Genomic DNA, 13599 nt, shown 5'->3' with positions numbered 1-13599 from the left:
GAAAACACCGTGCCTGCTCTTTGAAGTCTCACCTGAGAAGATACTCCATTTATTAAGCTCACAAAATCAATAATACAGCTTTTCAATATTAAAGTTCAACAGAACCAAAGCACAACTTCTATCTGAAACTGACATGCTAATGTATTTATATCATTAAGCACAGCAAATCCTTGCCTCCACCCCAACATTTTTCAGTCTGTGTTGTGTTAGCTTTTCAGTTTTAGCATAAACTGTCCTGGGAAAAGAATTACTTATAAAGTTTACAGCACAACTTGAGATACTATGAATTAATGTATAATAATGTCCAAAAATTGCCCTAAGCAGCATCTGTAACCATCTTCCATTCTACCGTTTTATTTGACTTTGTAGCCACTCACTGGGGCAACTGCACACTTCAGAGGCTCCCCATCGCCCTCCCCTGCCCAACACCGCTGGTGAGGCAATGGACAGGAGACAAGGCTATAAGCTCCATGCCAGCAAACAGCCTCATCAGCATGGAATCGGTTTGCAGGTTGCAGAGAAGAAAGATCTGAGAGAACCTGATCTCAGGCAGGTCTATGTAAATACAATTATTCAAACCAACCCACGGTCACGATCACGGTTTGTCCTGCCCTTTCCAAAGGGGGTGGAAATGTTTTTCTTGTCCCACTCCCTCCCTACCTGTCACTCTTCCTCCTTGCAGGAAAACCACAATGTAGTCAGGGCTAAAATGTGTTTTCTTTTCTTTTTTTACACTTCAGTAGAAGAAAGGGTGAAGCAGATTTACAACTTCTAGGTACAGGACAGGCTCGTTCCTTCTTTTTATGCTACTCTAACTGCCCTCAGTCACTACGTATAGTGACTACATATAGTCATCTAGAGATACTCTTACTGTTGTACAATGTGAATTAGGATCTGGCCCAAGATGACACAAGTAGCATGGAAATGTTTAGCTAACTAAATATGAAACCATGAAAAAAATCACATCATTCTGCACAATGAAACATACACAAGTAGGTATCAGTACATTTCTTCAGTTTCACTGTTAAAATAAACAAGGCTTAGTTCAATTAACATACACATAAAATCTTTGGTCACGTATATATTTATACCTCTTCTTATTCCTTTACAAAAACTACCGTGGCTTTTCACAAGACTGAAACAACACACCTGTATTTGTTTTTGTCCTTGTATGCCTTACGAATTCTGTCAGTCACAGGTTTGCAATTAGTCACTAGGTTTTTTGTTACTGGAGGCTGGAAGAAACATTATTTACATTACAGGTTACTGAAAATTATGGAGTCTGTTATAAAGATGTACTTTGTAGAAAACTTATATTAAGCTCAAAGGGCCTGTGTATGCTTTACTCTCCTGGAATGAAAAGCAATAGTTTCTTGATCAACTCTTGAGGGGAAAAACAAAAGAAAAGAGATACTGGTGCATAACATCACAATTTCCTATGCATACAAACATTATATGAAAAGTACAGATTACTTTTGGCAAAAACATTCCAACTTCTAGATTTCATCCTCTAACATATTCAGAAATTGTACCTCATTTGACAGCTGTCTGACATTCCTCTGGTAGAGGCCACCAGTAACACTGGCCAGGCAAACTCTGCAGAACAGCTGATACATATTAGGCCTTATTTCTATCACAGGCTATGTTGAAACAGTTCTGAGAAATAAAATCCCTATTCTCAAGTGATATTTCTATGGCAATAGGCTCATTCCAAGAAATTTAGCTGTTGCGGACAAATAGATTAGGCCTCTGTGCTAAACACAAACACTATTTTGTCACTATTTGGACTGACTGGTAACATTAGTACATTAGGCATTAACGCTTAGGTTAGTGATATTTTCGTAATTCTCAATAAAAGATTAAAGTAATTTGACATTGTTCCCAACCACAGACTTATTTTCAACCCCATCTTAAAACATATTAGTGTCAGACATCCTTTATTACTACTCTTCAAAGTTTTTATTTCACAGAATTTTGCAAACTGAACTGAGAGGCATAATGAGGCAAAATGAAGAAGTAAGGCTATAGTGGATGTAATGTCCTCAAACTGTGTAGGATTCTTAAATCCACATTTCCAGTTCTTCAAATCAGGCTGGCAGAATGGCTTTATATAGAACTTTGCTGGAATTCAGGTGCAGGGGAAAATATTTTTAAAACCTTGTAACATAATGTGATAAGAATACAAGGCAGGATAGGTGTCCAGAGGGGAGGGGGAAAAAAAGAAAAAGAGTAGTCAATGTCCATATACACTTTCTACATACACACTGTAGATCTTTCTACTATGACTTGCATGTGTTGGAGATCAATAATGCTCTTCTACTACCCAACTGCTCGTGAACTGTACTCATTTTGATTATTTTTACTTTGATACTGTATTGGTTTGAAGCTATAAAATACCAGGTCATCAATTAAGCAAAGTACATGCACACATTTTTCTCAAATGCATAGGCTGATGCAGGAATAAAATTCTCATTGTAAAAGAAATTTAGGTATTAGTATCAGATCTAGAGATTCTAGATTCCTAAATTCCAGCAGATTTTAATGAGAATTTAACCACTAAAATATAAATTAAGTACTTAAAACCTTAAGGAACATCTAATCCTAAGACCTCAGTTTTCACAGAATGGTTTAGGTTGGAAGGGACCTTGGGAGCTCATCTGGTCCAAACCCCCTGCTCTTACAGGGCCACCTAGTGCCAGTTGCCCAGAACTATGTCCAGATGGCTTTTGAATATCTCTAAGGATGAAGACTGCCCACAGATGGGCAACCAGTGCCAGGGCTTGGTCACCCTCACCATAAAAAAGTGTTTCCTGATGTTCAGAGGGAACCTCCTGTGTTTTCAGTTCGTGCCCACCGCCTCTGGTCCTGTCACTGGACAGCACTGAAAAGAGCCTGGCTCTGTCTTCTTTGCATCCTCCCTTCAGGTATTTATATTCATTGAGACTACTCTTCTTTGGGCTAAACAGTCCCAGCTCTCTCAGTCTTTTCCTCATAAAAGAAATGCTCCAGCCCCGTAATCACCTCCATGACCCTTCACTGGACTCCCCCCGCTAAGTCCATGTGTCCCTTGAACTGAGGAGCCTGGAACTGAACACAGCCCTCCAGGGGTGGCTTCACCAGTGATGAGCAGAGGGACGGGTCACCTCCTGACCTGCTGTTGACCTGCTGGCAACACTTTGCCTAGTGCAGCCCAGGGTACCGTTAGCTGCCGTTGCAGCAAGGGCACACCGCTGCTGCATGTTCAACTTGGTGCTGGCCAAGACCCCCAGGTCCTTTTCTGCCAAGCTGCTTTCCAGCTGTGTGGCCTCCAGCATATACTGGTGCATGGGGTTGCTCCTCCCCAGGTGCAGCACTTTGCACTTCTCCTTGCTGAACTCCATGAGGTTCCTGTCCGCCCATCTTTGGAAGTTAGGAGTTAGTCTGAAGCCTTCAAATTATGAAGAATTATTCTAAAGATGTCCATCTGATGGTTTGGTGGTTCTGCGGGTTTTGTTTTGGTTTTAATACATGGGTTATAACTCAGATAAAGACTTATCAGAACGTTCCAGTCAGAGAGGTCGTGGGCTTATTGTCTTTTTGGGTTACAACACTGAATTTTCCTAGCGAGGATGACTTTTTAAATGCCTTACATTCTAAAGCTCATCTTTTCTCTGTTTTTGAAGGAAATTAATGGCTTTATAAGTTAGGAAGTAGCTTGTAAATTTATCATTTTAAAACACTTCGTGTACACACAAGTAGAAATTTTTGTAAATACTTTCCTTCTAGAAATTGCACCAGCTTTTCAAGCACAGTAATTACATGCTCAAGAAAGAAATGAAGCATCTTTTAAGACCAATGTTTCTTACCAGATTGGGATCATAATATGCTTCCTGAGTTGGTGGAATGACATGGATCTGAGTGATGTTGGCAGGAAGAGCTTTAGAACAATTTATTAACATTTGTTCTAGACCCGTCAAATCCTAACAGAAAGAGAAGGGGAAAAAAGATAATCCTGTTTTCTCACTAACAGTTCTAAAAATCCAGGTTGCACAGACATACTTAGTGTTACCTACATAACAAATTTCTATGCTACTATTGGAAAAAAAAAAGACTTACTATTCAGCAGACCCCAATTCAATAACGTGTGGGACTCCCCACATGCCTGAATTGAAGCAAATGCTCAGTGCATAGTTGAACTGAGACCAGATAAAGCATGATTTAATGTAATTTTCATTTAAAAATGAAAAGCACACCTTTATTGATGAGGTCAGGACAGAATTCCCAAAATAGCAATGGCATATTAAACCTCAAATCAAGCAAACAATCAGAGAAGTGAACTGAAAGGACAGGAAGAAGTTTTTCTGACTAAGGTACGGGTCAGAAACACACTGGAGCAGGGCTGTGTTACAGCTATGCCAATGATTTTATGTGCTATTATAAGAAAAAAAACTATTTTACTGGTTTGTGCCGATTCTTCTCTGTAAAGCAGAAATAGTACACTTTGTTCTCTACCAACTGTCTCTAAGAGCATAAGTCCTACAAAGACCATGTCTCTTTGCTTATCAGGCTCCCAGAAAAACAGAAATGTGAATCTTTGTATATGGTCATAGTATTTACTAGTATGACTTCTTTGCTACCTTTTTTTCTCACTTCTTTAGGCCACAAGTTCCTCAGGGCAAGGACTGTCCTATACTATGTATAAGCACAGCAGGATCCCACCCTTCACAGTGGCTTTTACCAGTGACCATCTTTCCTGACAAACCCACGCTAACTGCTTTCTTGAACTCAGACACCAGTGATCCATTTTTCTGATGCTGCTAGCAATCAATTTAATGGTTGACTCCATATAACAATGAGAGCACAGTGTTATATTGTCCCTGTAAGATTTAAGAATTGCCAAGTATTAAAGATGCTATAAGCAAGGATAAATAGAGATTTTACTCATTTTAACTGTTTTGTGCTTTAAAACTGAAGCTCGTCTAAAAGGTATTGGTAAGGAAAGAGTACCTGCAAACTTAATGGTAGTTCATGGATTCTCGTGGCCAATGTGCGAATCTCTCGGTCAGACAAAATGCCTGACTGGTCTGTATCAACCTCATCGAAGATCTGCGAAATGTTCAGCGGCTGGACTGCACTCATAAGGTAGTAGAAATATGAAAAAGCAAACTGCATATCTTCCGAGTGCCGCACTTTGTGAAATGATGTCTTGTCAAACTCCTCAGGAAACCTACATAAGAACATACACTAATTTAGTACTCCTGTTTACTAAAGTAAAACATTCCTTCCCTAAAACCAAATTCTCATCTAGAATTTTAGAAGGTCTTCAAAGTCTACTTATTTTAGCACAACTATCATTTTGTAATAAATGCCCTATTTCCCTTCTCAAAATAGAAATTCGAAGAGTAGCCATCAATACATTGGAAATAGCTATGGCAAAGCACCAACAGAAGGGTAGAATTACCTACAGTTTTACATTATTCCAAACAAAGACATACTTACATATCCTGTAGCTCTTGCATCACAGTGCGGTCAATCATGTGAGGCATGTGAGCAGGAACTTTCCGAGATGTAAATCCAAATTTGCTGTTCAAAAGCTTATTTACATATCGAAGGGAATCAGCAAATGTATCTTTCAGCTGCCTTCCAAAATGTTTACTATCAGTAAAGTACGACATTTGTTTGAGTAATGACTCTTCTTCCTAAACAGCAGGACAGGCATAAATCAAGTTTACATTACCAAAAAAGAACAAAAACATTAAACACAGGAAAAAATACATTTCAGCCAGGTGCCAATTCTTTACGATATCTGAAAAAATGGGAAGAAAAGTTTTGAATATTTTTCTTCATATTCCATAGTTCTCTCTTTAAAAAGAAAAAAGTAACATTTTCCTTAAAATTTTCATGCTTTGAGGAAAAGCAGACTATAAAAAACTTCCCTAATATTTGTGCTCTGACTCCACACACACACACTCACACAAAAGCCCTCTTTTGCTATCAGTTTTATTTGTAACATTGCCTTTTTTTTGCTGATTATTCACCCATATTTGATGAACTGAAATCCTATGTTTATAAAGATTCCTCATGCAAAATCCAATCTCAGACGAACAGAAAAGGTAGTCTTTCAGAACAAAGCCCTTTTGCTATTTGGAGTAGTGCAAAGCAGTTGCTACCAACTAAAGCACAGTCTCTATCTTCTCTTCTAGAGGTTTTCAGAACTGCCAAAACACTTTGGCCGGAAGCAGAGGAAGCTTCCTACGCATTTTCTTGACACGGTCTGGATATTCAGTTTTGTTGGCAGGCTTTCAATTTAACTTTTAGAACCCAAGTACTTACCATTATACATATTTTTACGTATTTTTTAAAATAAACTGAATCCATATTTGCATAAACGCAAAACAAAATTTAAGCTTTCTGTTGTAGTGCTATGCCTGAACAGCAGCACTGTGCCAACATACAACGAATAAAAAGAGAATCTGACTTAAAAAAAGAAGGGAGTAGAAAGGGAACAGAAATGGCTTTTCAGTTTTTGCCACCTAGCTAAGAGAGGCCCAGATCATAAACAAATTAGATTTTATGTGAAAAGTCAAAAGGAGCTTTCAAAAAAAGTCTCAGTATTTGCCTCAAAGGCAAGACATGTTCCAAGTTTATAAATCATATTAGCAGTATTCCAATAAATGCATTAAGATGCAACTTTTCCAATAAGCAATGACGTTAAGATACTCACATCAAGAAGGTCCTGGAAATACTTCTTTTTCTCCCATGGCAAAAAGCCTTGGTAACTTCCAGCATAAGACTGTAATTTTCTTCCCACTAGCCCTTCCCTTACATTTATATCCCCCTGCACATGCCCTTTTCCTCCTTCCATTGCCTGTGCATCTTCTCCAGTATCTAAATTCCCAGTATGTTTTGATTTCTGGGTTTCCCTTAACATGAGTGCATTCAGTACTTTTTCTCGAGTTTCATTTTTATTTCCCATGCTCTGGGCTGGAAGTGTGGATTTAGGCTTTACTTTATAAATAGGTTTATTTGTGCTCATCGTCACAACAGCCCCCTTTGTTCCTGTAAGCCTTGAAGGAACTTCTTCATGTGCTTTTATTGTTTTTATTTTGGCATCGTTTACATCTTTGTAAGGCTTCTGCCAGCTGGTACGGTTCTTCTCATCTTCTGAAGGATTATACATGCCCTTCTTTTCCAGGCCTATAATACTCTTTACTGTAGTTAAGAACTGAAAAGGTCTCAGGAGAGCAGCCTTGGATAGGTTAAATCCTTTCTGAGTTATATCACCATTTAGTAGTTTTAAGTCCAGGTTCTGGAGCGCTCGCTGGACATGTTCAGGGAGGAGAGACACATTTACTGATGGTATTATCACCTCTTTGTGTAGACTCTCCTTTGTGCCATTTCGATGTCTCCTGACTCTTGGAAAGCGTTTTTCTTCAGGAATATCCTCAAATATCATTTCAGCTTCTGGTACTGAAGTTGTAGTTTTAAAATCAGAGTTGGATTTTTGCATGGAAGTTATGTTCAGTTTTGGTTCCTCTCTAGTATCAGCTTCAACAGCTACCTGCATTTTAAACTCTTCATCATTTTTATTTAGAAACGTAAGGTTAAAATAGATCACAGTTGCATTCATGCCACTATGCATTATGAGGTGGATAGTCTTCCATTTGTTAGCAACTGAAGCATGTCGGATAATTGGATTATCACTGTATGAACCCTCAATACCTTTCTTGGCTATTTCACTGAAGCTGAAATAGGGCAGACGTTCACCTTTGGGAATAACATAATAGGTCTGATTAAGCTGAAGTGTCACCTTGTACATCTCTTCAAAGTGATCTGTAAAAAAACCAAAAAAGCAAACCAAGAAACAAAACAAATTTCCATCAATTTGCAGTGTGACACTTATCTTTCAGGCATTTTAATTGTAACGTGCACAGCTAGATTCACTATACTAGCAGGGAGACAGCTTTATGAAAGAATGCCGTAGCTTCCAGTTTCTTGCTCACCTATGTTTAATAATGAATGACTAGAACATACTCAGATATGTAAAGCTGCCAGACGTTCCAGTGGTAGTTCTAAAAGCCAGTATATTTATTACTCTTTCAGTCTCCACCTGAAGAGCCTAAGTGCCTCATTATCACACGTCACTTAAAATTATGTATCAGTCCTAAGTAACACGCCCATACTACATTTTTGCCACATTTTAGTATATTAATGTTACAACGGTTGGATTTCACTACTGCACTGCATCTTGATTTGAGACTTCCAAAATCAGATAGGCTGAATCAAAACTTCTCCCTCCCACAGCAGAAGACAACATCTGTCAACTCTCACGCGAGCAAAACCTCACTGCCAGCAACAGAACTGCCAGTAAGGCAGTTGTCTGAGCTAAGATGCAGCAGGGCCTCTATTCTTCGAAACAGGCCAAATTCTTCCATTTCTGTTTCCCCTGCCTATACTAGACAGCACTCTCAATCACTTCATTCACTCCTTCTAGTCTTTCATATCAAAATAAACTTCAGACAACTTCACAGGTGACTGAAAGGAGCCTTTGGCAAGAGCCCAGAGCCAGGCTTGAACTCAGGCTCTCAGCATCAAACTGGTTCTTTAATCTCTTAACCACTATGAGCACCATCAAGTCAGCTGTCCTTATTCGAATACAGACTGTTTGCATAGCCGAGATGTAATTTCTCCATTTAAAATGTAAACCTCCTGGGGCAAGGACTTTGATCCTAGCTGCTCTGGAAAGTATCAAGCATCCCACCCATGCTTGCTCAGTAACAGTTTTATTAAATAAAGCAGCATATAGTATTGAATCAGGTTTGGATTAGTAAATACAAGAAGCATCTGACTTTTTCTCCTTCAGCTGCTAGCAGCTCTTTTCCACAACTCTGTACAGGTCATCTTAGCCCGATCTGAGAGTAACAATAAACCAAAAAAGTCAGGAAATTCAAGAGAATCCCTACAGAAGGTTTATCAGTGATGTGTTTTACATACCTTGGCCACAGTCCCCAGCATCAAATCCACAGGAGAGGACATTGCAGGCCTGATCACAGAACTTGTCTGCGAGCCAGGAATTAGCACAGCCTTGGTTACAGTAAGAAACACCACTTATTCCTGCACCAAATTGCCATGGTGGTCCATTCCCAATACCTCCAACTGCACCTCCACCGGCAACATAGCGACTACCCCCACTGTTACCTACAGGGAGAGAAAAGAAAAAACCCCAGTCATTTGAAATCCTTATTTGTGAGGAAAGGCACGTTTTAAGCCATAGCATTAGAGCTAGACTGAAAAATCGACAATCTTATTTATCAGTGGTGAAATTAAAATAGGGCAAATGCTAACTAGACCTCTGTGAGTTAGTGTAAAATCTGTAGTGTGCACAATCTCACTGCAGAAGTTCAGGAACAGACTTAAAATTGCAACAAAAGTTCCAACATATTTTGTCTTAACTTTAAAAAGGCAGGCAGAAAACTGATTTGCTACTTCTTATCCCTGCAGTCCTGACTTTACAGCCCTCTAGAGTGGTATCGCTTCCTCAATGCAAAAGTATCACTTCATTTTCCTACCCTGCAGTCCTGAAAATTCAATATAGAAACTAATGGTTCAGCTTCACAGTCCTGTTATTAGTTGGATTCTGAGTCCAAATAATATATTATATTTTATTATTCAATAATATATAATAATAATTTGAATTTAAAAAACCTTCGTTTCAGCTAGTCAAATTTGGTACCCTAAGATTTTCCTATGCCCTACTATTTGCTGTCATTTTCCACAGAAATTTGTAGTTTGCAAAATAAGGTTTTCATCTGTAAGCCAACTTTATTATTATTATTAAAGGAGGCAAATTTTGTAGTTACAGGAAAATGACAAGTTACAGATTTATTCTTATAAGGAAAAACAAACAGTGCTCTCTTCCTAAATTTAACATCACTCTCTTACCGATGCAATCGCCTCCATCCCAATCACATGCTGAGTTATTACAGGCTTTATCACAGTAACCATCTTTAATCCACGAACCAGGGCATCCCTCAGCACAGTTTGGCACAGGCCAAGTCAAGTAAACCTGGAACAACATTATAGTCTGAGACAAGGACTGGCAAACACTAAGTCAGCTGAGCTTGTTTCTTGGAATACAGAGACTTAAAAATAATGCCTTCCTGTGTATAATGCCTTAAGTATTCACAAAGCTTTACAAACAAAATTTAAACCCCATCATCTGTGAAGTAAATGTTATCCCTTTCAAATACAATGAAGAACTGAAGAACCCAAGGCCATACAGCAAGGCAGCAATGGCCAGAAATAGAAAGCACGACATCCCAAAACCACTTCCGCAAACCATACTCCAATGAAAATTAATATTTTATCTTTTATCAAGTAAGAAGAAAGAACTTATAACTCCGAAGTAGCTCTGCAGTTCACTTGTTCTCCTGATTCAAAATGTTTCTTCATTACTAGCCAGTCATGAGATAAGCAGCACATGCTGAACATAATCCCTGAAGCATCTGATCCTCTATGACTTAAATAATTCTAAGAATTGCCAAGATGAAAAAAAGTGTGTGGGTGTGTGTATTTTCAACTGGCAAGGCATTAAAAACCACATACGTTTTCCTTTAGGCCTTATTGTTTCAAGATTTTAGCAGCACATTTCCTACTGAAACACTTACTGATCCGGTTATCACAAACAACGTCGCACCTAAGATGACTTCTTCATCATAACTGAGAAGAAAAACTAAAGAACAATAGAAACGCACCAACAATGTGATTTAGCAATTATATGCCTACGTCCTTAAAGACTTAGAACAACTAAAAGCCTCCCAACATCCTCAAGTACTGAAACGGTAATTTTAGGGTAGCTTAAACTAATTTTAATACAACCCTTGTGTGTGTTTACACAAGTGTGCACCTCTGTCTGCATGAAGTGTTTAATTCAGTGGTCTCTAGTGTCTTGTGTACTTACTGCTTTAATATAATAAAAATATACATCTTAATTTTTCCTCCATTTCACTCTTGTAGATCAAGCTCATGGATGAAAACTCAGCTGGCAACCAGAGTCTTTACGCATCACTACTGCTAATGTTTCCTCAATCTGCTTTCCTTGCTTTACCCCAGTTGTTGGTAATAGGTCTGTTGAAAGACTAAATTAATTTATGTTCATGAACATGTGGCAATATACCTTTTAGTAAATAATTATATATATGATTATATACAGACTGGGCAAATATATGGGTGTCTGGAACAGAGGTAATTAGTGGTAAATTAGTGGTAAATTTAAATATTTGACCAGTTTGAATTCTGACCTCAGTGTTCCCATGGAATAATCGATTCTGTTTTGTTTTGAAAGTTTCCCACAAATCAAAAAGAATTTACAAGGGAGGGAAGACTGACAGCTGCCAAACACCACAGCAGTCTTATCATTGCTCCAATAGGAAGTGGGAGAATGGGAGAACAGCACTGAAACTAAAGCATGAAGCCTGACAGAGGAACCATTACATCACCAGACACCTGTGAGCGAATATGAAAAGAAGTACTTCTGCAACCCCAAAATCAACACACTACACAAAAAAACCCACCAAAACCACACCAGTCAGAGCCCTCCCCACTTTTGCTAACAATTGTCTAGTTAAGAATAATGAACTTTTACAGGTAAAAGGTGGAGCACGGAGCAAAGGGAGATCATCTTATATTTGTTTTCCATTTTAAAGTAGTATTACTTTGTTTTTTATTAAATTAGCACAGAAAAGTTTTACATCTACTTCTGGTTAAAATCCCTTTCATAATGGCTTACCTTTTGACCTTTAGAGTGACTGTAAAAATCATCAGGCCAAACATCCTTCCCAAACATAACATCATCATTGAGATAGATAAACTTCTGAGAGAGGCCACTGATACGATGAATGTGACTTTCAATAGCTGGTGAACTGAAGGTAGGCAAGTGACTCACATTCTGAAATATTTCCTAAAACAAGAGAGCCCCAACAACCCAAAACAGTTTCAGAAGGCAAAAATAAACAAGCCCCAAACCATAAAAGGTCAAGTACATCAGATATATTCGATACTTACCTACTAAAAAAAGTGTTATCAAGAAAATGTATGAAATACAGAAAATTTAAAATATTTTAGCAGAAAAGAAAGAAAAACTTCACTATGTCATTTCCCCACACAAAATCACTTTAAAAAGTCTGCTGCTTAAGTCAGAAACTGCACCTGGTTCAATGCAAAGACACAAACTCCTCTTTCACCGGGTAATGAATGAGGCCCAGTGTACACGTATATATACTTCTCACGCAGTACAGGCTGCACAAAGTTTCAAACAAGTTGAACCTGTTCCAACATGCATAAAGTCAGGATTCTTCCATCTCTCTCAAGTAACTTCACAAGCAGACAGCAACAGAAGTTGTATTAGTACCGTGTTATCACTTAGGTTGCTCAGGGCTCCTATGGCATGTTCATATACCAAAATTACTCCCGATTTTGTAATAAGAAACTACTAGATTATTTTTGTTTCACTTATTCAGGAAGCTTGAAGGATTCCCTTCCTCTTTTTAAATGAGTTTTTAGAATGCATATCTACTTTTTTTGCAGCCTTTTTAGCTCCAGTAATTGTAATCCATCCTGTCTCAACACAAGCTTATTAGGTTATTACTGGTCCTGAGAGTGTTTATGGATTCAGATTACATTTTCCTCTCCCCAGGTTTTTTATAAACATACTTTATAAGGAAATTAGACATGGGTCTATGTTAGCTGAAGCCTCCGTATTTGAAAAGTGGACTAAATGAAGGCTTGATATAAAGTCAGTTATCTGCTTAGCCAAAATACAAAGACATACTGGGGTTTAATAAAACCATGGATGAGACAGGGAAGAGGTCATCACTTCTGCCTTCCAAATAAATGCAGCCTTTAGCTGAAAGGGGATAATTGCATTTCAAAACACACAGAATCTTTACCAGTGGCACTTTCATACTGGTATTTTTGTTTGTTTGGGATTTTTGGTGGTGTTTTTGTTTGTTTGGGTTTTACCTGATGTGTCACTATGGTTATCCGAGGATTATCCAGGTTAAGCCAGGAAGGAATCTGTCCATTAGTGACAATGAAAATATGTCGTACCCAAGGGGCATGCCTCTCTATTGATCGTAATGAGTATCTCAGCTCTTCATTATCTTCAAAACGGCTGGCAGAAATATCTTCATCCTGCTTAGACTATAAAAAGAAAAAAAATCCATTCTTAGATTTTAAATAGAACATTCAGGTTCTGATCCAGCTAGGTAACAACAGTGTGCTTCAGCATATGGGTGCATAAGCATTTGAGGACTTAGACATTCAAACACAAAAAGTACATTTATCAAGTGCCATTATTCTTCTAAAGGATCATATTCTTTTGAATTATCAAGGTGAACAATACAATCTTCTGACGTCAATGCTGACCACCTGGTATCACTAGGATGTCTGCTGACCACAATGCAATATGACAGTGCCTTGTGTGATCCCAGCTCTTGAAGAACGAACTCCAGAAAAAACACACCCTCCTGTTTTCCTGGATTATTGTTCTCAATTATTTTCTGATCTTGATCAAAAGCCAAGTTGCATTTCAAATCAGTAAGAACATCTTTCAGAAATTCA

At 38.3% G+C, this 13599-nt stretch overlaps 1 protein-coding gene across 3 annotated transcripts in view; it reads right to left on the bottom strand.

Annotated features, from left to right (window-relative positions):
• GNPTAB (N-acetylglucosamine-1-phosphate transferase subunits alpha and beta) overlaps positions 1 to 13599 on the bottom strand; it is a 46108-nt gene that overhangs the window by 8401 nt on the left and 24108 nt on the right. For all 3 annotated transcript variants that reach the window (XM_064456463.1, XM_064456456.1, XM_064456472.1), the window contains exons 9-17: positions 13000 to 13179; positions 11768 to 11938; positions 9922 to 10045; positions 8974 to 9177; positions 6704 to 7812; positions 5479 to 5678; positions 4987 to 5206; positions 3846 to 3959; positions 1150 to 1235 (exon numbers count right to left, since the gene is read on the bottom strand). In XM_064456463.1, coding sequence (XP_064312533.1) covers positions 1150 to 1235; positions 3846 to 3959; positions 4987 to 5206; positions 5479 to 5678; positions 6704 to 7812; positions 8974 to 9177; positions 9922 to 10045; positions 11768 to 11938; positions 13000 to 13179 — 2408 coding nt within the window. The remainder of the gene's footprint in view (positions 1 to 1149; positions 1236 to 3845; positions 3960 to 4986; positions 5207 to 5478; positions 5679 to 6703; positions 7813 to 8973; positions 9178 to 9921; positions 10046 to 11767; positions 11939 to 12999; positions 13180 to 13599) is intronic.

The sequence above is a fragment of the Phalacrocorax carbo genome, chromosome 1, assembly GCF_963921805.1.
Source record: "Phalacrocorax carbo chromosome 1, bPhaCar2.1, whole genome shotgun sequence".
Taxonomy (NCBI): Eukaryota; Metazoa; Chordata; class Aves; order Suliformes; family Phalacrocoracidae; genus Phalacrocorax; species Phalacrocorax carbo.
Note: the sequence above shows the minus strand (reverse complement) of the source record. Positions and strands in the feature narration are given on the sequence as shown.